Here is a 24,996-nt window from a genome sequence, read left to right on the forward strand (position 1 = left end):
GTGTTTCAGCGGACAGTCCGCTCGTGTGTGGGCTTCAGCGGACAGTTTCAGCGGACAGTCTGACGAACAAAGTTTTTCGAATTTCTGTAAGACAGTCCGCTGAAACTTGGTTTTGTCCGCTGAAACTTGGTTTGAGCGGACAGTCCGCTCGTGTGTAGGCTTGTTCGTCAAACTAAGTTCCGCGCATGCTCAGAAAGGATTTACACGGCCGAAGATTGCATTGCAGTGTATAGGACGTCGTTTTTCTAGTCCCGTCGTACGTGCCGTTCACGTCATCGCGCACGGTTTCAGCGGACTGTTCGTTCATCGTGTGTGGTCAAGTCCGCTCATGCTAATTTTGAGCGGACTGTTTGTCAAACTGTTTGACGAACAAGGTTGGGCGAACAGTCCGCCCGTGTGTACGCGGCCTAACTTCTACAGGGGATTCACCATACTGGGAGGCAACCTCAGTTCCATTTTCTTACTACTACTTTACTTTTATTTATTTTTTATTTCAAATTGTTTTGTTTTTACTCACAGTATATTGCAATGGAAAGTGTGCACACCTGTGAATTTTTTTTTTATGTATATTGACTCGTGCTGGAAGTGAAAATATTAAATTAGTGATTGCAGCTGCTGTACACAAAGTACTATACACGTGACAAGTTTAAAAAATGATGTATGATTACAGCACTCACAATAATGTAAACACCACAACAAATCAAATCAAAAAATCTGTGAAAAAAACATCCATATATATTGTGCAAATGTGCTCCAATAACCAGTTCCCGACCGGCGCACGCCGTTGTATGTCGGCAGAATGGCACGGGCAGGCATACTGGTGTACAGGTACATCCATTTTAATATGCCGCCCTGCCATCGCGTGCGCGCCGCCGCGCTCACGTGCTAGTCGGGACCCCCGTGAGTCCGGTCGCGGGTCCCGCGGACTCGATCACCGCGGGGATACCCGCGATGGTCTCACGGGGTGGCTGAACGGGGAGATGCCGTTGTAAATAGCATCTCCCCGTTATGCCTAGCAACGAGTGACTCTAATCTCTGCTCCATGTGATTGGAGCAGAGATCAGTGTTCACTAACACAAAGCCCAGCCCCCCACAGTTAGTAACACGCCCCTAGGAACACTTAACCCCTACACTGCCATCCCCTGGTTAACCCCTTCACTGCCAGTGTCATTTACACAGGAATCACTGCATTTGTATAGCACTGATTGCTGTATAAATGACAATGGTCCCAAAAATGTCCGATGTGTCCGACATAATGTCGCAGTCACAATATAAATCGCTGATCGCCGCTATTACTAGTAAAAAAAAATTATTAATAAAAATGGCATAAAACTGTCCCCTATTTGTAAACGCTATAACTTTTGCGCAAACCAATCAATAATCGCTTATTGCGTTTTTTTTTTACCAAAAATATGTAGAAGAATACGTATCGGCCTAAACTGAGGAAAACATTTTTTTTTTCAAAATTGTCACTCTATTTCTGTTTATAGAGCAAAAAATAAAAACCGCAGGGGTGATCAAATACCACCAAAAGAAAGTTCTATTTATGGGAAAAAAAGGACGTCAATTTTGTTTGGGAGCCACGTTGCACGACCGCACAATTGTCAGTTAAAGCGACGCAGTGCCAAATCGCAAAAAGTGGTCTGGTCTTAAGCCAGCAAGATGGTCTGCTCTGAAAGTGGTTAAATAAAGTGCAGTTGTGCTTCAAACTTCAAGATACATCACACATGCCGCCTGTGTCCCCACTCACCAAATTTAATGGACCCCTAACTTTTCAGTCCAGGGGTCATTCAGGCTTGAACATTGGCCATGAATGGCAATTCATAGAAGGGTCCAATGAAAATCTCCCCCAATTGTGATGGTCTTAGGTAGATATTGGCACCAAAAATTAAAGAAGGACTAATATTGAAGTACAGTTTGGCAGGATATTATTGCACAAATGTGGTAAGGTACTTAACAGACTAAAAGAAATGGTATCACAATAGATATTTCAATGATAAAATAAAGAAGATGGCGCCTTCAGCGTGCGTCCACCGAAACAAGAAGTGACGTTGTTTGGACTCAAACACTGCAAATTATGTCAACACGTTTCACCCTCCCATAAGGCGTCATAAAGGACCCCTTGGTCCTTAATGACGCCTTGCGGGAGGGTGAAAAACGTTGAGGTAATTTCCGGTGTTGGAGTCCAAACAACGGCACTTCCGGTTTCAGGGGACACACGCTTGATGCAGCGTTTCCTTGATTTTATCACTGCAAAACCTCTTGCAATATCAATTTTTCTAGTCTGTAAGTACCTTACCACATTTGCGCAATAAAATCCTGCCAAACTGTACTTCACTATTTCATTTTTGGTGCCAATATCTACCTATGACCATCACTATTGGGAGCGATCTTCATTGGACCCTTCTATGAATTGCCATTCATGGCCAACGTTCAAGCTTGAATGATCCCTGGACTGAAAAGTCCATGCCTTCACAGGAGGGATGTGTGATGCACCTTGAAGTTTGAAGCACAACTGCACTTTATTGATTGGAGCACATTTGCACAATATATATGGAAGTTTTTTCACAGATTTTTTGATTTAATTTGTTGTGATGTTTACATTATTGTGAGTGCTGTAATCACATATCATTTTAACATTTTTTTTGTTTATGTAATGTCATACGGGAAAGGCCCCAGTGTTTGTGTAACAAGCATATGAGACTTTGTTGAAAAAAGTTTGAGAACTTTAACTTCAAGGAGTCCTTTCACACGGGCTGTCTGATCAGGTCCGCCCGTCAGTTTTTCAGGCAAACCTGATCGGACCTTGCAGTCTCCCCTATGGAGCAGTGGGTGTCCGCTGACATCCACCTCTATCCGATCTGATCCTGCCCACAAAATGCAGATGGATAGTGATCCTATTTTCCATCCGTCTTCTGGATCGGATGAAAATGGACAGGTGGTCTGTTTCCATTCGATTTCCCCATAGAGGAGAGCGGGACTGTGTCTGTGTCTGCTCTGCACAGCGGAGCAGACATGGCCTGTTATCCGCCTGCTCAGTGGGGATCAGCGGAGCGATTCCCCACTGAGCAAGCGGAATCCATTGTATGGATGGCCCGTGTGAAAGGGTCCTAAAGCTGGACACCAGGAATTCAGCTACTTTGTGTAATATGCTTAATTACCAGGGGTTAAGTGCAATATGGTACATGCTATCTTGTGTACTTATCGCTTTAATTTATAGTTTAGATTTTTAGTGCATGCTATTGCTATACTTTCGGTGCTCTAGCGTTGGACCTTCTGGTCTCAGCTCCAGCAGCTGCAGAACCACATGTGCCTGCCGTTCCCCTCCTCCAGCCCAATCACAGAGCACTCAGTATTATGTGAGCCCACATGAGAAAATAAAAAGTTTACTATGAATAAACAGCAGAGGAAAGGGGCAGGCAGAAAACAGTGTCTCTACTGTCAGATCCCTGTGAATATAGCAATAGCTGTGCACCTGGTGCTCAGTAAAGCAGTTGTAAATAAAAGAGATAGGTCCACCAGATGGTATGCACATCATTGAACTTACGTATTCCAACACATTTTACAAAGTGGCCAAATTCAAACTTTGAAACTCTGCACTACTGTAGATGCTTCTTGCTGTATGTCAAGATGGTATCAACTGAAGCAGGCAGAATCTCGAGCAGATGACAACCAATGCTTGGCCAAGAACAATGGGAGCCATTGGCTCCTGCTGCTGTCAGTCAAATCCAATGATGAAGTAGAGGGAGCAGGGCAAGGGCAAGTTGCACTGTGTGTATCTACAGATACATATAGTTCAGCTTGGGAGCGAGCCTGCAGGTGTGCCCCCATAAGAAGGGGCTTCCTATAGTGGCGCACAGAGAAGAGGAGGAGTCGAGATCACTGGCAGGTGACCCCAGAGGAGAACATGTAAATATAACATGTTTTTTATTTTTTTAAAGACTTTACAACCTCTTTAAATTAAAAGTTCAGCTCGGCTTTACATTTCCTCCAAATGCTCTGGTTTCTTTCCATGCTTCCAAAATGTATTTTACATTAAAATTCAACCTAATTTATGCCTATTATGTACATGGGCATCTGTGCCACTGTTGTAGTAGATTGTAAGGTCGTACAGGTGGGTAATTTTATGGGTTCTGTAAGTCACTATAGAATAGGTTGGTGTTGCTTACATTAATAAAACAAGCAAGGTTGTCTCACTTCATGTTTTCTCAAAATCTTTAGGATGGTGAAGTCAAGTGTACTGATGCTGTACGTTGTCAGCAGACCTGTACCCATGGTGTCAGGCGGGGCTCATGCTGCCCAGATTGTTCAGCTTGTGACTTAGAAGGTGATATAATACCTAATGGAGTCACCTTCCAGGGTAATGGGAACCCATGTGATAGCTGCATATGCCAGGTAAAATAGCTATACATCATCTGTGTCTTAGGCCCTATGTACACTGGGCATTTAGTCCTGAAGAATGGGGCTCTGACATTTAGCTGTGGGTAGAGGACACAGGTACACTGTCCAGCCCCACTGCCATCAGCCTGCCAAACTGCATGAAAATCTAACAACGTTGTTGGTCGGGGCTGGACAGTGCACCTAGCAATACTTCCGTTTAGGGCAGTATGTACCCAGGGAATAATGAACTTGCATTTCAGGCAACAGTCCTTGGGTACAGCCTTTGTCGGGCTTCCAGAAGCAGGACTAGGTGGGGAACCTGTGCCCTCCGCCTGTAGCTAAATGCAAGAACCCCGTATCTAAACACCCAGTGTGCAGGGGACCTTATCAAAAATTAGAATTTTTTTTTGTTTACAGTTTAACATTATTAGTATCTGAAATATTTCACTGTTATTTAATGAAAGTGATTTATCTTTTTTTATTGCTATTGCTTTATTGTTGTAACTAAAAGGAAAAAATAAAAACACCATGCATTGCTACAGAGCAGAAAAGCATTCCTTCTGTTTCTATGATCGATATTAGTCTCCTGATCTGAAATATGAGACCCCCAGGTAATAATTAATATTATTTTTTTATTTAATAATAATATTTAATCAAGGCTCTTTTCTACAGAATGGTAATATACAGTGTGTACAAGTGACCTGTCCAAAGCTAACTTGTGTTCTGCAAGAAGAGATACCGGGGGAATGTTGCAAACAGTGTCAAAGTAAGGCGATTTTACTGTGCGCTATACTTGTGTAAACTCAATCTCAAATATGTTGTACTGTGTAATAAGACTGTTTTTAACAATTTCTCAAATATCTTCACATTCAAGGCTGCATTGATGGCACAGTCACCCACAGACACGAGGAGGAGTGGAGACCCCAGGGAGAGCCATGTCATAATTGCCGTTGTATGGTACAGTATCGTTTTCTGTCTTCCATTTGCTATTTTACAGGGACCTGCAAAATAATTCTTTAATTCTATTTTTATTACTCTGTTCAGTGGTTGAATTTCTCTCTACACTAAATCCAGTTCCCTCAATTAATTTATTAAAGCTGTCCTTCTGTACCCAAGGAGTGCAGTCACATCATCTGTCTCCTATAGCAGTTCTATATGTTTTTCCTGCTATGTGATTTTATATTTATTGTGCCCACAGGAGGGCAAAATTCAATGTAGGAAGCGTCATTGTGCGTCTCTGTGTAGAAATCCTGCACCTCCTCGATCAGGAACTTGCTGTCCTACATGTGATGGTAAGATTGTGAACAAATCTCATGTCTTTTTTCGCTGGGACTTCCAACACATTATCTATGGCAGTGAGGTCACTGAGGGGTTCAAAGACCGCTCAACATAATGTGATAGCATGGTATAATTAACCATTATGACGTGCAAAGCACAGTTAAAAACTTTAAAAGAATCTCTTAGCCCTTGTACACACGGTCGGAGAATCCGTCGGAATGTGTCCTATCGGACCGTGTTGTCGGATAATACGACTGTGTGTGGTATGCATCGGACTGATTCCGTCGGACTATCCGTCGGACCCAATTTTCCAACTTGTTGGAAATATTTCCTGACCAACTGGTTCGATCGGACATACTCCGATCATGTGTAGAGAATTTTGATCGGACCAAGTGCCACGCATGCTCAGATCAAATTCCTACATCAAAGCTATTGGCTACTAGCCTGAACGTAGTCCCATCGTAACGAAATTACGTCATCACGTTCTGAATGATCGGATTTTTCGACAACTTAGTCCGACCGTGTGTATGCAACAATTTCGGACAAGATCCGATGGACAAAATGCGACGGATTTGGTTGTCGAAATCTCCAACCGTGTGTACAGGGGCTTAAAAGAAACCTTGACTGAGGAAGAATGGCAGCTGCCATTATTGTCCCTCATACTAAAAATACTAGTTCCCTGGTTGTCATTCTGATTCAATGGGGTTGATTTACTCAAGGCAAAGAGACTGTGCAGTTGCACTCATTTTCCCAGAGCTTGCAGAGGTGAAGCTCTGCTGATTTCCATCATCCAATCATGTGCAATCAAAAATGCAGTCTTTTTTTATTTTCCTTGCACCTTTACAAAGCAAAGCTTCACCTTATTCACCAAGCTCTGGGGAAAATTAGTGCAACTGCACTTGCAAAGTGCACAGTTTATTTGCCTTTAGTAAATCAGCTCCTATGTCTACAGTACTTTCACAGGCCTTGAAAAAATCTGCATATCAGAAATTCGGACTTCACTTCACGATGACTTTTAAGCTGCATGCTTGTTACGACTCTACTTTTCTTAAAAATGTATGTAAACCTTAAAATAAAAATGAATGCAACAATGCTTTACCCTGCACATTTTCATGTGAGAAATATATATCCCCCACATTTGTACTTGTTTTGATCCAATGACTCTGCCAATTTAAGGCACTTTGGGTCATTTCCAGGAAAGGAATCACAACATTGATATACTGCTGCTGAAATTCAAGCAGCATGGGAATGTTATAGCTCAAAGTTAGCCTATATGGAGCGCCAACGAGGCTGGGCATACACACCCAAAGCCACTGCTGCACTGGATATGCCCTAGGGTGGTAACATGACTACTAGAAAATCGGACAAAAATGTATTTATAAAAAAAATGCTTTGTTGTTTGTTAATGTAATGCTAAGAATGCTGATACGTTTGTATGCAAGTATTTTCATAGTTTTAAAACTTGTTAAACTTCAGTCTAAGTTGTAGATGGTTATTGTCTTTTTACACATGAAGATTCCTCCTTGAACTAACCTTTTAAACAAGCAAAATAGTTGATTTTAACCCATTATTCAAAGCAGAGGAACATAATTCCTTCTGTGCCTTTCAACATTATCTTGGGCCGCACATTTGAAGGACCCTTTGAGATTATCAGTGTGTCTCCTATCCACCAGAAGCATTTTTCTCCTTTGTGCAGCGGAGAGGAGACATAGCTTTAATGCTAAACTTCAGTGGTGTAGTTTACTAAAGGGAAATTGTTCACTTTGCAAGGGAATCCTCCCTTAGCTTAAATGAGCTCTATAGTCATAGCATGCATTTTTATTTTAAAACATCAGCATTATAACAGCCATACAAACAAATCATTAATTTAGACAATCCAATAAAAGCTTACATAAAAAAAATCTCTTTTCATGTTGAGGCAGGACAACATGAAATTAGATTTTTTTATGTAAGCTTTTATTCTGGCAGCCATCTTTGTCCACACATTCCTGGATTCTGTGTATGATTTGCAGCTTCTCCTCTGCTGCTTACTTTCAATTTCTAAGGACTACATATCCCATGGTACCTTGCTGCCTGAAGTGAAATGATTCCTGTACTGTCATACTTACAGTGCCGTTGAAAAAGTATTTGCCTCTTTCAGATTTTTTATTATATTTGCATATTTGTCACCAGGGCAGGACTTAGGGTGGTGGGGGCCCCTGGGCTTAAGTCGCTTTCGGGCCCTACCTTCTATACATTATTGTATTTTTCCGCGTATAACACACGCCAGCGTATAACACGCACCCCAAGTTTAGGAGAGAATTTTAAGGAAAAAAACTTTAAGGATAGAAGTTTAAGGAAAAAACTTACATTTAAATGCCCATCAATGCAGCCTTATCAGTGTTCATCTGCAGCCTTGTTCATCCATCTGCAGCCTTGTCCAGTGTCATTGCAGCCTTGTCAGTGTAGCCTTGTCATTTGCAGCCCTGCCCCAGTGTCATTTGCAGCCTTGTCATTTGCAGCCTTGTCATTTGCAGCCTTGTCATTGCAGTCTTGACATTTAAAAATGGTGCCGCCGAGATACAGAGTCCTCTGTATCTTGACGGCTCTCAGGTCCTCTTGGCGGCTCTCGGGTCCTCTCGGCGGCTCTCGGGTCCTCTCGCAGTCCAGAGAGGAGCCGAGTGTGGCCGAGTGTACTCGGCTCAGCTCACAGTCACGCCCAGTCCCTGTGTTATGTCCATCATAGGGCGGGACTGGGCGTGACTGTGAGTGGAGCTGAGCCGAGTACACTCGGCTATGTATCTGTGCGGGGCCTGCAGGGCCCCCTATTGGGCGGGGCCCATGGGCTTGAGCCCAGTCAAGCCCAATGGTAAGTCTGGCCCTGTTTGTCACACTTAAATGATTCAGATCATCAAACTAATTTTAATATTACATAAAGATAACCAGAGTAAATACAAAATTCAGGTTTTAAATGATTATTTAATTTATTAAGGAAAAAAGCTGTCTCTACCTGCTTGGCCCTATGTGAAAGAGTAATTAACCCCCTCACTAAATCATGACTGAATTGTGAGTAATCTCCTTTATTTTGGAAAGAGTTAAATTTCACTTGCCACACCCAGGTCTGATTACTGCCAGACCTGTTGAATCAAGAAATCACTTAAATAGAAGCTGTCTGACAAAGTGAAGCACGCTAAAAGATCTCAAAATGGAACACATCATGCCATGATCTAACGAAATTCAACAACAGATGAGAAACAAAATAATTGACATATATCAGTCGGAAAAGGTTTACAAAGCCATTTGTAAGGCTTTGGGACTACAGGGAGCCACTGTGAGAACCATTATCCACAAATGGAGAAAACTTGAAACAGTGGTGAACCTTCCCAGGAGTGGCGGGCCTACCAAAATTACTCCAAAAGCACAATGACGACTTATCCAGGAGGTCATGAAAAAATCCAGAACATCTAAAGAACTGCAGGCTTCACTTTCTTCAGTTAAGGTCAGTGTTCATGATTCAACAATAAGAAAGAGACAGGGCAAAGATGGCATCCATGGTAACCAGCAAATCACATCTGCCAAAAAAACATCTTGATTATCCCCTTTTGGGTAAATATTCTGTGGACTGATGAGACAAAAGTTGAATTTTTTGGAAGTTGTGTGCCCCATTACATCTGGTGTAAAACTAACACAGCATTTCATAAAAAGAACATCATTCCAACATTCAAAGATGGTGGTGGTAGTGTAATGGTCTGGGGCTGCTTTGCAACTTCAGGACCTGGACAACTTGCCATAATTGATGGAACTATGTATTCTGCGCTCTACCAGAAATTTCTGAAGGAGAATGTCCGGCCATCAGTTTGTGACCTCAAGTTTAAGTGTACTTGGGTTATGCAGCAGGACAATGATCCGAAATACACCAGCACAACCACCTCTGAATGGCTCAAAAAAAAATGAAGGTTTGAGAATGGCCTATTCAAACTCTGGATTTAAATCTGATTGAGATGCTGTGGCATGACCTTAAACAGGCCGTTCATGCCGAAAAACATCCTGTGACTGAATTAAAACAATTCTGCAAAGAAGAGAAGGCCAAAATTCCTCCACAGCGGTGTGAAAGACTCATTGTCAGTTATTGCAAATGCTTGATTGCAGTTGTTGCCATCAGTGGTACAAACATTTTATAGGTTTAGGGGGCAATTACTTTTTCACATAGGGCCAGGCAGGTTTGAACAGCTTTTTTCCCTTAATAAATAAAATCATCATTTAACCCTTTCATGACTTATGCCGCGTACACGCAATCGAATTGTCCAGCGTACTTAGTCCGGCAAACAATCCGGTGGATAGTCTGGCGGACTTTCTACCGAAAGGACTTGGCCACACACGGACACACAGAAAGTCCGGCGTTTGCTAGCACAATGACGTACAGCACGTACGACGGGACTAGAAAAAGGAAGTTCAATAGCCAGTAGCCAATAGCTTCTTTTTTGTACTTGCTTCTGAGCATGCGTCATTCTTACTCCGCCGGACTAGCATACTGACGAACGTATTGTCCGCTGAAACCCAAGTCCGGCGGAAAGATTGGATTGCAAAAATACTTTCTAAGTCCGCCGGACTTTACGCTGAGAAAGTCCGCTGAAGCCCACACACGATCGAATTGTCCAGTGAAATGCGTTTCGGCGGACTAAGTACGCCGGACAATTTGATCGTGTGTACGCGGCTAAGCCTATTTTTAACATTTGGTGTTTACCAGTTAAAATCCATATATTTTGCTAGAAAATGACTTGGAACCCCCAAACATTATATATATTTTTTTAGCAGAGACTCTAGAGAATAAAATGGCGATTGTTGCAATATTGTATGTCACACGATATTTGTGCAGCTGTGTTTTAAACGCAAATTTTGGGGAAAAGGGACACTTTCATGAATTTTAAAAAAATGAAACGGTAAAAGTAGCCCAATTTTTTTGCATAATGTGAAAAATAATGTTACGCCGAGTAAATAGATACAAAACATGTCACACTTTATAATTGCACGCACTCGTGGAATGAAGACAAACTACGATACCTAAAAATCCCAATAGGCGATGCTTTAAAAAAAAAAATCCGGTTACCATGCTAGAGTTACAGAAGAGATCTAGTGCCTAAATTATTGCTCTCGCTCTGACGATCGTGGCAATACCTCACATGTGTGATTTTAATATTACATATGCAGGCGCGATTTCCGTATGTGTTTTCTTTGTTGCGCAAGCTCGCAGCGACGGTGGGGGGTGGGGGGGCGCTTTAAAAAATAAAAATTCTTATTTATTTGATTTATTTTAAAATTAATAAATTGTTTTTTTTTATCACTTTTATTGCTGCCACAAGGAATGTAAACATTCCTTGTGACAGTAATAGGTGGTGACAGGTACTCTTTATGGAGGGAGCGGGGGTCTAAAAGACCCCGGATCCCTCCTTTACACGCCATTTTCGGTGATTCTGAATACTGTATATATTTTTAAATCTGGCGTCATTGGCAGCCGAGTAAACGGGAAGTGACGTCATGACAACGCTTCCGTGTTTACAATTAGAAGACTTGAATGAAGCCCCTTACGGCTTCATCCCAGTCCCTCCCTAGCCTCTGGAAGCGCCGGATTGTTTATCGGGGCTCCCGAATGAACGGGAGCCCCGGTAAGAGCGGCGGGAGGCGGCGGGCATCCCCTCCCTCTCCTCTGGCATAACAGCCGAGCGGCTTTTAGCCGCATTGGTTGTTATTGCTGGAAAGCCGATCGCCGGCTCTAAAAATCAGTATCGGGATGATGCCTGCAGGTGCCGAGTATGCACATCTGCGTACGCTCGGCGGGAAGGGGTTAATAATTGTATTTCATATTTACTTGGGTTATCTTTGTGCAATTCTAACATTTGTTTGATGATTCAAATCATTTAAGTGTGACAAATATGCAAGAAAAAAATCACAGCTCTGTACCTGCTTTGTTCAATGGTTTTGCACAGAGCAGCCCTGATCCTCTTCTTCTCGGGTCACCAGTGCTCCTGGCTTCTTCCCCCTTAACCAGTGCCCCCAATAGCAAGCCGTTTGCTTTAGGAGCATTGGTGCGTGCTCGCTCCCAAGCCCCATTCTCTTCTCATTGGCTCACCTGCTGTGATTGACATCAGCGGGAGTCAATAGCTTCCACTGCTGTTTCTTAGCCAATGAGGAGAGAGACCTGGGACAGTTGAGGCTCCCGTGCATATTGCTGGATCGAGAGGGGCTCAGGTGAGTATTAGGGGGGACTGTGGGGGAAGCTAAACATAGAGTGCATGAAGGTAAAAAACCTTCAGCCTTTACAACCACTTTAAACTCCTCTCAGCACCTCTGTAGTTCAGAAGGCAGGGATTTTCACAAAGTTTACAAATTGCAAGATCGTTCAGATTAATAGAAGTAGGCTTGAAACAATTGAGATACAATGTGGAAATGAATATATGATATTACATTATTATCATAGATACACTTTATTGAATGTGGTGAAAATACATTTTGCAAAGATAACACAATCACATGCAAGGAAAATGGAAAAACAACAGTTTCAACATCATTACACAGGTGTCGGTGCCCCATCAATGGCACAATTAAATGTGCATTTAGCAAGGAGCCATTTCCCATAACAACTAACCAGAATCCTTTTTTTTTTTAATTCTGTAAACTGAAAGATGAAACAAAGCTCAAATCAATAGCGCTAATCTTTAATTTTCAAAAATTTCAAAAAAGACCACAGACGTATTTTTCTTGGCTTCATAGACTTTTTCAGAGACTGAAAAATGAAACCTAGCTGCTAACTCTTGGCAACAGCTTTATTTTTGCTTCAGTGTATTGCTTCAATCCTCATAAATCAGCTCAATTTTGCAATGTTGATGGTCTGTAATGTTAGTGGAAAATATTATATCTTTTAATAGGATTTACACAGGAAATCCTGTCACTCGAGTCATTTTTCTTTAACGATGTTGATGCCATCTTCATTTTTGCTCTTCTCTCAGGATGTTCATTTAATGGTCGCACATATCAGAATGGACAATCAGTGAGAAGCTCCGACCAATGTACACGTTGCTTATGTGAGGTGAATTTTATACTTTATTTCTAATTAAATTCAATATTTTTCATGTACTAGTGCTATATTTTTTTCTGTAAGAACATACTCTAATAGGTCATTGTAACTTCAAATGAATAAAATAGTAGTGCTAATATTCACAATCAAATGAATAAACCTAAACAATCACCATGTGAGAAAGTGATCAATAATAGTGTCCATAAAATCCAAACTCAAGTCTGCGAATGATTAATTAAAACATCCAAGTGATTAGACTCCAAACGTGAACAGGTAGTCTTGAAGTGACTTGAAGCAATGTTCCACCACACCATATGTGTTCAGTGTCACCGCTCTCCTAAAGAAATGCACTCACCAATAGAACATGCCTTGCACTTTCATGCTCGGCAATATCACTTAATATCTCCCCAAGGGTATCAAATGACTCCAAAGGTGTTCTTTAAACAAATTGTACTCCACACGTAAAGATAAAAAGTGCTTCCAATAGTGAAGTATAGTAAAACTATTTATTAAAACAGCACACAAAATCTTCAATTATTGCACTTACATAATTTTCAACAAACAAAGGCACTTCAACATAAACTTTCCAAAGCGGGTAGCTCGCAATGGTAACGCGATAATATATATATATATTATAGATTATAAGTCTCACCCTCCACTCCGCTCGCTCTCCTGTCCACTCCACTCTTCTCCACTTCAAAAGCACTGCACACTCAATGGCCGGTAAATCCGAACGTTAAAAGCTCCTAATGGTTGCTGTGTAGCCAAACCCAGACATGTTTCGTCAATACGACTTAATCATTGGGTTTGGCTACCCCATTAGATTAAGTCGTATTGACGAAACATGTACTGACCATATACTACAAAATCTGACGGTTCAATCTCTGTTTCATTTGCCATCAACTATGTAGTGCAAGGGTCTGCCTGATTTGAAACTAATTAAATGGATTGTTTGGTTGGTACCCATATTATTATTATAATAATTATTACATCATTTTGGTAAATCTAATAGGTGATTATACTATTACATTGCATAGTGTGAGGGCCAACTTACAATGTGCTAGATGTGTAACTGCAGCTGTAACTTAACCACTTGCCGACCAGCCGCCGCAGTTGTACTGCGGCAACATGGCTCGGCTGCGCAAATCACTATCATGTTACGACGGTAACATAGACGGCCACTAGGGGGCGTGTGCATGTCCTCTGCTTGCCCACAGAGCCGATGCAAGTGCCCAGCAGTCATGATTACCGCCGGGCTCCTGCGGTCACTCGGGGCACATGGAGAACTGGGATCTGTGTGTGTAAAAAAGTTTCCGGTTCTCTGGGGGGAGAACAGACAGCTCGTCTGTTCATACAGAGTATGAACAGCGATCTGTCATCTCCCCTGCACAGTCCCCTCCCCCTTCAGTTAGAACACACAATATGACCCCTTTAGCCCCCTAGTGTTAACCCCTTCCCTGCCAGTGCAATTTTTACAGTAATCAATGCTTTTTTATAGCACTGATCGCTGTAAAAATGGCAGTGGTCCCAAAAACGTTTCAAAAGTGTCCGACGTGTCCACCATAATGTCACAGTCCCGATAAAAATCGCAGATTGCTGACATTACTAGTAAAAAAAAAATAATAATAATAAAGGCATAAAACTATTCCCTATTTTGTAGACTGTATAACTTTTGCGCAAAACCAATCAATATACGCTTATTTTAATTTTTCTTTTTACCAAAAATATGTAGAAGAATACATATCGGCCTTTACTTTTTTTTTATATATTTTTGGGGGATATTTATTATAGCAAAAAGTAAAAAATATTGTGTTTTTTTCAAAATTGTCGCTCTTTTTTTGTTTATAGCTCTAAAAATAAAAAGGCGATCAAATACCACCAAAAGAAAGCTCTATTTGTTGGGGAAAAAATTATGTCAATTTTGTTTGATTGCAACGTCGCATGATCGTGCAATTGTCAGTTAAAGCGACGCAGTGCCGAACCGCAAAAAGTGCTCTGGTCAGTAAGGGGATAATATCTTCTGGGGCTGAAGAGGTTAAAGCCCCCCTTGCCCCCCAAACGGATTATAAATTAATTTACAGACCTCATATGCAGTTACTTCTCAATGCCTGTCCTGGCCAGGGTTGGTCAGGATTTGAGTCGTCTGATTCTGGTATGATTGGACATATGTGACAAGGCAAGAATGGCCCATAATTATAATCTAGAAGCAGATCCAGCACTTGCACATGGACTGGAATGCATGCTTCCAGCAGTACAAGGTTCTGCAAGTTCTAAATGTTACTTAGTCTTAGTCTGGCCAGGGAAAGTATTCTTTTGTCTACATCTGAGGAATTACAAAGCTGATCAGGAGTTATTTGTTTAAGCCATTGCAGTAAAGGGAAATTCTCTTCCATGTGCACCCCACTTTAAAAGCTAATTATAAATTGAGGTGGTTGCTATTTTTTGTATAGCTGGTTCATTGGATTTGGAGTGGGGACACACTGGACTTTTTCAGATGCAGTTGTGTTCTTACTTGGGCTCTAATGTGCCCATGGGCCCTTAAGGAAGAATGGGCTCCCTCCAGGCATACATGTCCTTAATTTATTCACTGCTGTTTATGTGCCAACTTGGAGTCTCTTAAATATTAGAACTAGGACCACAATTTACAGAGGAGCCTTGGCGTAGGCACATACAGTGCATCTAGGAAAGTATTTACAACGCTTCACTTTTTACACATTTTGTTATGTTACAGTCTTATTCCAAAATGGATTACATTCATTTTTTTCCTCAAAATTCTGCAAACAATACCCCATAATGTGAAAGAAGTTTGCTCAATACATTTTTGAAGCACCTTTGAAACCAGTTACAGCCTCAAGTCTTTTTGAGTATGATGCTATAAGTTTGGCACACCTATTTTTGGGCAGTTTCTCCCATTCTTCATTGCAGGACCTCTTAAGCACCATCAGGTTGGATGGAGAGTGTCAGTGCACAGCCGTTTTCAGATCTCTCCAGAGATGTTCAAACGGGTTCATGTCTGGGCTCTGGCTGGGCCACTCAAGGTTATTCAGAGTTGTCCCATAGCCACTCCTTTGTTATTTGGCTGTGTGCTTAAGGTCGTTGTCTTGTTGGAAAATGAACCTTTGCCCCAGTTTGAGGTCCAGAGCCTTCTGGAGCATGCTTTCATCAAGGATGTCTCTGTACATTGCTGCATTCATCTTTCCCTCGAGTCTGACTAGTCTCCTAGTTCCTGCCACTGAAAAACATCCCCACAGCATGATGCTGCCACCACCATGCTCCACTGTAGGGACGGTATTGGCCAGGAGATGAGTGGTGCCTGGTTTCCTCCAGACATGATGCTTACCATTCAGGCCAAAGCGTTCAAACTTTGTTTCATCAGCCCAGGGAATCTTGTTTCTCGTGGTCTGATGGTCTGAGAGTCTCTCAGGTGCCTTTTTGCAAACTCCAGGGGGGCTATCATGTGGCTTTTACTGAGGAGTGGCTTCCGTCTGGCCACTCTACTATATTGGCCAGTGCTGCATAGATTGTTGTTCTTCTGGACGGTTCTCCTCTCTCCACAGGCAAACGCTGGAGCTCTGTCAGAATGACTATTGGATTCTTGGTCACCTCCCTGACTAAGTCCCTTCACCCCGATCGCTCTAGGAAGAGTCCTGGTGTTTCCAAACTTCTTATTTTTATGGATGATGGAGGCCGCTGTGTCTCATTAGTATAGTATAGGAGGTGAGGTTGAACAAAGACACAAGTCTATCAAGTCCAACCTATGTGTGTGATTATATGTCAGTACCTTCAATGCTGCAGAACATTTTCTGTACCCTTCCCCAGATCTGTGTCTCGATACAATCCTTTTTTGGAGGTATACAGACAACTCCTTAGACTTCATGGCTTGGTTTGTGCTCTGACATGCACTTTTAACTGTAGGACGTTATATAGACTGGTGCGTGCCTTTCCAAATTATGTCCAATCAACTTAATTTACCACAGGCGGACTCCAATCAAGTTGTAGAAAAATTTCAAGGATGATCAGTGGAAAGAGGATGCACCTGAGCTCAATTTTGAGTGTCATGGCAAAGGCTGTGAATACTTACGTACATAGGATTTTTTTTTTTTCATAAGTTCACAAAGATTTGAAACAAACTTCTTTCACGTTGTCATTATAGGATAATGTTTATAGAATTTTGAAGAAAATCATGAAATAAGGCTGTAACATAACAAAATGTGGAAAAAGTGAAGCTCTGTGAATACTTTCTGGATGCACTGTACTTGTTTAAGATAAGTGACTCAGAAACTAGTTTGCTTAGGATCTTAAGAGGGCCCCTGGAGTACACAGAAGCTATTATAGTAAATTAGGACACTGTACGTGTGCCAGTAATCAATAAGGACATTTTTCAAACTGCTGAAGGGTTTACTTTAATTACAAATGTATTTAATTTCTAAATGTAAGTGATTTTTTTATATCTCCTGTGTAATAGAATGGAAATGTCGAGTGTAGCCCTATACCCTGTATCCCAACACCATGCAGAAACCCCGTACGGAAGCCGGGAGAATGCTGTGCAAGGTAGGCTGTTCTAGTTTATTATAACTTTGTTTTCCACAACTATATTGGGTATTTTCTTCAACAATACTCAACCTACTGTGGCCAACAAGCCTATAGTGAACCTATATTTTGTTTTGTGAAAGCTGAAATTTGAGCAGGAGTTTTGGGTGTTGCAGTGGCTTATTGGGGTGGCAAGGGCTGGTGGAGAATGTAAGTGTTGACTCCTTTTGGAGCCTCTTATTGAGTAAACCTGAGTTGTTTAAGTGTTTTTCAGTCATGTACTCCATATCATACAGGTCTGTAGGTCATATTTCCACTTCTTTTATTTACACCACAAGCAGACATCAAATTCCGGGGTACACGAGTACCTTGCAGCTCTCTATGTAAAATGAACCAGCTTATGACACCATGAGCCTCCCCTTGCACACTAATAATGTGCAAAGATACAGTGGTGTGAAAAAGTGTTTGCCCCCTTCCTCATTTCCTGTTCCTTTGCATGTTTGTCACACTTAAGTGTTTCGGAACATCAAACCAATTTAAACAATAGTCAAGGACAACACAAGTAAACACAAAATGCAATTTGTAAATGAAGGTGTTTATTATTAAAGGTGTAAAAAAATCCAAACCATCATGGCCCTGTGTGAAAAAGTGATTGCCCCCTAAACCTAATAACTGGTTGGGCCACCCTTAGCAGCAACAACTGCAACCAAGCGTTTGCGATAACGTGCAATGAGGCTTTTACAGCGTCCTGGAGGAATTTTGGCCCACTCATCTTTGCAGAATTGTCCTAATTCAGTTACATTAGAGGGTTTTCGAGCATGAATGGCCTTTTTAAGGTCATACCACAACATCTGAATAGGATTCAGGTCAGGACTTTGGCTAGGCCACTCCAAAGTCTTCATTTTGTTTTTCTTCAGCCATTCGGTGGTGGACTTGCTGGTGTGTTTAGGATCATTGTCCTGCTGCAGAACCCAAGTTCGTTTCAGCTTGAGTACATGAACAGATGGTTGGACATTCTCCTTCAGGATCTCTTGGTAGACAGCAGAATTCATAGTTCCTTTTATCACGGCAAGTCTTCCAGGTCCTGAAGCAGCAAAACAGCCCCAGACCATCACACTACCACCACCATATTTTACTGTTGGTATAATGTTCTTTTTATGAAATGCAGTGTTCCTTCTACGCCAGATATACTTGGACACACACCTTCCAAAGAGTTCCACTTTTGTCTCATCGGTCCACAGAATGTTGTCCCAAAAGTCTTGGGGATCATCAAGATGTGTTGTGGAGAAATTGAGACGAGCTTTGATGTTCTTTTTGCTCAGCAGTGGTTTTCTCCTTGGAACTTTGCCATGCAGGCCATTTTTGCCCAGTCTTTTCCTGATGGTGGAGGCATGAACGCTGACCTTAACTGAGGCAAGTGAGGCCTGCAGTTCCTTGGACGTTGTTGTGGGGTCTTTTGTGACCTCTTGGATGAGTCGTCGCTGCGCTCTTGGGGTAATTTTGGGCGGCCGGCCACTCCTGGGAAGGTTCACCACTGTTCCATGTCTTCGCCATTTGTGGATAATGGCTCTCACTGTGGTTCGCTGGATTCCCAAAGCTTTGGAAATGGCTTTATAACCCTTTCCAGACTGATAGATCTCAATTACTTTCTTTCTCAATTGTTCCTGAATTTCTTTGGGTCTCGGCATGATGTGTAGCTTTTAAGGATCTTCTGGTGGACCTTACTGTGTCAAGCAGCTCCTATTTAAGTGATGCCTTGATTGTGAACAGGTGTGGCAATAATCAGGCCAGGGTGTGGCTAGAGAAATTGAACTCAGGTGTGGATAACCACAGTTATAGTATGTTTTAACAAGGGGGGCAATCACTTTTTCACACAGGGCCATGATGGTTTGGATTTTTTTTCACCTTTAATAATAAACACCTTAATTTACAAATTGCATTTTGTGTTTACTTGTGTTGTCCTTGACTATTGTTTAAATTGGTTTGATGTTCCGAAACACTTAAGTGTGACAAACATGCAAAGGAACAGGAAATGAGGAAGGGGGCAAACACTTTTTCACACCACTGTATCTTGACCTCTTTCTGTGCTGATTAATTCAATTTTTAGGCCTTGTTCACATTTCTGTGGTGCGTTTTTTTCTTATCACCTTTCTAGGTGCGCTTCCGTTAACTACAATGCACGTTTTCATTGACACACATTAAAGCCTTGCAAACTACATCTTTGATGCACTTTCATAAAATGTGCATTCTAAGGCCGCTTACACACGGGCGGACTGTTCGCCCAACTTTGTCCGCTGAACAGTGTTTCAGCGGACAGTCCGCTCGTGTGTGGGCTTCAGCGGACAGTTTCAGCGGACAGTCTGATGAACAAAGTTTTTCGGAATTCCCGTAAGACAGTCCGCTGAAACTTGGTTTGAGCGGACAGTCCGCTCGTGTGTAGGCTTGTTCGACAAACTAAGTCTCGCGCATGCTCAGAAAGAATTTACACGGCGAAGGTTGCATTGCAGTGTATAGGACGTCGTTTTTCTAGTCCCGTCGTACGTGCCGTTTACGTCATCGCGCACGCTTTCAGCGGACTGTTCGTTCATCGTGTGTGGTCAAGTCCGCTCATGCAAATTTTGAGCGGACTGTTTGTCGGATTGTTTGACAAACTAAGTTGGGCGAACAGTCCGCCCGTGTGTACGCGGCCTAATAGAGTTTAATGGCAGTGCACCTAAAAACACATTTAAAATGCGCTTAAAAAACTTTGATGTAGAAAAAAGGCACCACACAGAGGTTAATGTGCCCTTAGCCCAGGCCTTTGCCCCCAATAAAACTGGTCATAGAAATGAAATAGTAGAAGAAGATATCGTTACTGATTGATTGTGAGATGATCATAGCAGGAGCATACTCATATTAGCTGAATGTGCATATTAACACACTTTGATGACCCTCAGCCTACTGGCTTTATCTCAAAGGAACAAACTTGATTGGCTCAGAGAATCCTTCCTATATTATACCTTATTTACCTATTACTGGTGTGTCGGGTTGAATCTTTAGAGGCCTCAGGGTTTCTATAGATTTATTACTGTTTTTGATCTAACCATAATCAGTTAAATTGTGCAGTGGTTTCTCCATGCTTATGGGTTCTTTAAAGGCCAATATGTTGTTTAAACCTCTACAGTTGTGTCTATATTATATGCCTTGTTTCTTTAACTTCATACTCTACTCTATTCCTCTTGTCTGTAACTGTGCCAGCTTTCTCAGTACCTCTTTTCTTGTTAGATGTGAGGGATGCGAGTTTGATTCCAAGTCATATGCTGAAGGTGATGTGTTCACCGCTGCCCATGACCCCTGTCTCAGCTGTACATGTTCAGTGAGTAGATAACATCATTAGTATGGGTCTGGTCCTTAAATAAATGAATGGTTCCAAGCACACGTTTATTGCTTTTTCTTGTTTAGGCAGGGGAAGTTTCATGTGATCACTTGGATAGACGATGTCCTCCTACAAAATGTAGTCACCCAGGCAAAGGCAAAGGACAGTGCTGCCCAAGCTGTGAAGGTAAAACATTTTCAGAAAAAAAAAGGAAGGTGTATCACTTTATTTGCAAATCACCCGTTAGCAGGGGCGGACTGACCATTGGGCTACTCGGGCACTGCCCGAGGGCCCCATGCCACTAGGGGGCCCCATCAGGGTTGCCAGCCTCAGTAAAACCCAAGATTATAGTTGCCCCACCTCTCCAGTACCTTCTCAGCCAATAGAAACATGTCTGTGTGTACTGTGTGTGTGATATTATACTGTGTGTGTGTTTGTGTATACTATGTGGCCCCATAATCTCTGATTGCCTGGGGGCCCCATAATCTCCTATTGCCCGGGGGCCCCATGAGTTGTCAGTCCGCCCCTGCCCGTTAGCAAAAAATAAATAAAAAATCCAAAGAAAGGTTTGCAATGGAGAATAAACATCTACTTGAATTATTAGTGGACGCAAAATCAAAATAATGAAATTATAGCAATAAGTTTGAATAAGGAACATTTCTTACTGTTTGGGTTTTCTGTGTAGCTTGTTCATAATTTTTTTTATGCAGTGTGTGATTTTGAACGCACCATATATACCGATGGACAGATATTTCAGCCTTCTGGACATGGACCATGTCTTCGGTGTAGCTGTACGGTAAGGATTCAGTGCTTGTTACCATCTTGCTTAAAACCTTCATATCATTCAGTAACATAACGGGGCTTATATATAAAAAATCTGGTTGGTTAGTTTAGACAACACCTCATTCATTATTATTTTTTTGTTATAGTATTTACAAATGACACCATAGTATCTGCTAGTAACTTCCTGTTCAGACTTCTGTTTACCACTACCATTATCAAAGATAATATGCACTAAGGCTGGATTCACATCTATGCATTTTTTGTGCTTTTTGCATTTTGCAGATTTGCACTACAGAACGTGTTCTATAGGAAACCATGTTAAATGGGCTGTAGTGCAAATCTGCAAAATGCAAAAAGCACTAAAAATGCATAGGTGTGAATCTGGCCTAAAATGATAGCTCCAATGTAGTTTTATCATCCACCTCTACACATGACAGTATACAAATGTGGATTACACCATGGATTACACTTAGGCCCCTTTCACACGGGACGGATCAGTAATTATCCGCCCTGTGATAATCCGCTTGCTCAGCGGGGATTGCTCCGTTGTCCCCGCTGAGCCGGCGGATGACAGGGCGGACTCGGCACACTGTGCAGGGACCGCCCTGTCAGCTCTCCGTTCTCCTCTATGGGGGATCGGATGAACACGGACCGTCTGTCCGTGTTCATCCGATCCGCTCTGCAGACGGATAGAAAAATAGGATTTTCCTCCATCTGCAGAATCGGACAATAGCGGAGGCAGACGATATCGGGTGTCTGCGGATGTTCATCTGCAGACACCCGCTATCCCATAGGAATGCATGTATGTCCGTATTTAATCCGCAAACGGATGGATGAAATATGGACATAATGTCCGCATGTGTGAAAGGGGCCTTAAAGTTACACTGAACTCTGGTTTAAAAAAGAAAAAATCTATTCAAGTATTTATTCATAACTCAAAAAAAAAAATACTTTCTATTGCTCCCAGCCTTCTCCAAATCTCCAAATTCCTTTTTTTGCTGCTGTGATCCAACTTCCTGTTAGAAGGTGGCTATGTTCATTCTCCATAGTCCCACTATATGTAGCCATCTTCTCTTGCTCACTTTGGGAGTCAGCTATGGACTATGAAATGTATAGTGTGCATAGAGCAGTGCACATGACCAAAACTAACATTAATAGCTTGTTTCAAACAAGGGTTTGAGAGACTCGGGAGCTCATGGAGGAGGTTACAAGGAGGCAGATAAGCACAGGTAGAAATGATTTCATGAAAAATAGATTACGGGGCTATTAAGTAGTAGATGTGTATGGATTTTTTTTGGAGAAGGATACATTTTAGTTTCACATTAAGCTGGCCCTACACCAATCAAAATTTGGTGGATTTAGTCTGGACTGGCTGAATTCCTATCACTGTATGACCATCTCCACTCAACAGAAGCCAGCTGTTCCATCAACTTTTGTTTAAGGGACATGCTGAAAAACGTTTCTAGATTATTATTTTTTGACAGCAGTGGGACCTGCTGTCTGAATGCAGTATCTCAGAAAAGGGTGCGGGTTTTGGGGGGTTCCTCTATCCGAAAACAACAATGAAATAACATTAAACAACTTTGGACCAGCTAATCCATCATACATGAGCTGCTATATAAGTGGACCAGAAGATTCTATTTACCACTGACATGTATTACTGAAGCTTGAAGAACAAGCCAAAGAAGTACATATATACAACTCTCTCATCGAATTATGTTTGTGCTGGATCATATTTTTTCCATTTTTGCCAAACGTGTAACAAATCATGAACATAAGCTTTGTTTTTGAAGTTGAGAAGGAATGCGCTTTACCTTTGATGATCACATGTGCAGAAAAGCTCTGAAAGCTGTTTCCTGGTACCAGGATCAAACAAATCATGAAGTCATCTACCTTGGCTTAGCTTCTTAACATTTTGACCTAAATAAGAAAATAAAATGGTAGAAAATAGCTATAGATTGATAGCACTTTGCACCTAAATAATATGCCAAAGGCTACGCTTATAGACAGTGGTCAGTTCATTGAGTTTCTTTACTCAACCAGGAGATTATACATTAATGGGTTTTGAATTGCCCATCATTTGATGACTATGTCCTAGATATGAATAGGAAAAAGGCTAGAAATATCTGATAGTCCTACACATGTCATACATATTCAACAGAGGCGTCTAAACTTTAACAAAATACAGTAAAATTCTGGTTTGAGAGTAACTTAGTTTGAGAGCGTTTTGCATGATGAGCAACATTTTTAAATACATTTTGACTTGATATACAAGCAATGTCTTGATATACAAGTAGTGTCTGGTCACAACTGAGTATAAAAGAGAAGAGAGGCGCCTCTAAGTGAAGCAATATGGTTACATTTAATGAAGGCACAACATTTAGCAACTCACATGGTGGAGGATAAAAACTGGCAAATCTAAGTATGCAGGCATCTGGGGTTAAGCTGTCCACATAGACCATCCTCCTTACCGCCATCAACGTCGTCCCTTCCACGCTGCGCTCCACGAGCAATTCAAGCCACACATTCAGATCGCGCTACTGCAGGGTAGTCTTCCCGGTCACGATTGCAGACTGATATCAGCGAGAGCCAGCGGTGTGGGGATAGTCTATGTAGACAGCTTTACTCCAGATGCCTGCATACTTAGATCTGCCTCTTTTAATCATCAATCCTGTGAGTTGCTAAATGTTGTACCTTAATTAAATGTAACCATATTGCTACACTTAGAGGCGCCTCTCTTCTCTTTTATACGCTGTAGCTCCTGCTGGATTTAGCTTCTAATCTCCTTGTGGAGGCTTCCATTTGAACATTTTATGGTTACACAATCTGCTCACATTGCTATAATCTTTTTATATAGACTAGAAACTAAAGGACTTATGAATAAATGGTTGTGGAACGAATCATTTGAGTTTCCATTATTTCTTATGGGGAAATTCACTTTGATATACAAGTGCTTTGGATCACAAGCATGTTTCTGGAACAAATTATTCTCACAATCCACGGTTTTACTGTATTTTCACTATATAATAAAATAAATTGAATATATACCTATAGGCTTCAATGCAAACATATATAAACAAATACGGCACCAGTGAGGGTGTAAAGCCCTGGTGCCCAACCTGTGGCTCGAGGGTTGCATGCGGACCTTTGGAATATGATGTGTGGTCCTTGGATCTCAGCAGTTTGTAGTGGGAAAATTGATTAGTATAATATTATTGATCCCTTCTAGCCTCATATAATGTGTTTCCCAATTTTGTATTGTCTTCTTAGCATATCCCCAGCCAATAATGTAGCATATCTACATCTTCTGACCCTCATTTCCTCTATTAGGTCCGCAGTTTCTGACAGTCCTTGCAAGCATTACATTACAGTATATTGAACATTATGTGCAGCTCTTTGGTTATGTTAGGGGCTACATTTGAGAGGCCCCCTTTAGCTCATAATTTGACAAACACTGGTGTAAAGCAAGAATATATTATAAGTGTTTTTTTTTTTAACTAGGGTGGTGCTGTGGACATAGCATATCTTGATTTCAGCAAGGCATTTGATACAGTTCCACATAATGATCCAATACAAAAGTTGTACAAGCTAGGACTTAACCCTTGGGTGGTTCAATGGA

At 41.6% G+C, this 24,996-nt stretch overlaps 1 protein-coding gene across 1 annotated transcript in view; it reads left to right on the plus strand.

Moving 5' to 3' along the window:
* The window catches only part of KCP (kielin cysteine rich BMP regulator), a 183,197-nt gene that overhangs the window by 84,049 nt on the left and 74,152 nt on the right, over positions 1-24,996 (plus strand). Inside the window, exons 14-22 of the mRNA XM_077472046.1 lie at positions 4,222-4,395; positions 5,053-5,146; positions 5,255-5,337; positions 5,579-5,672; positions 12,642-12,721; positions 17,175-17,260; positions 20,504-20,594; positions 20,681-20,780; positions 21,305-21,390. Coding sequence (XP_077328172.1) covers positions 4,222-4,395; positions 5,053-5,146; positions 5,255-5,337; positions 5,579-5,672; positions 12,642-12,721; positions 17,175-17,260; positions 20,504-20,594; positions 20,681-20,780; positions 21,305-21,390 — 888 coding nt within the window. The remainder of the gene's footprint in view (positions 1-4,221; positions 4,396-5,052; positions 5,147-5,254; positions 5,338-5,578; positions 5,673-12,641; positions 12,722-17,174; positions 17,261-20,503; positions 20,595-20,680; positions 20,781-21,304; positions 21,391-24,996) is intronic.

Source organism: Lithobates pipiens, unplaced genomic scaffold, assembly GCF_037356315.1.
Source record: "Lithobates pipiens isolate NorthernLeopardFrog02 unplaced genomic scaffold, aLitPip1_a1.2 Scaffold_8, whole genome shotgun sequence".
NCBI classification, from domain to species: domain Eukaryota; kingdom Metazoa; phylum Chordata; class Amphibia; order Anura; family Ranidae; genus Lithobates; species Lithobates pipiens.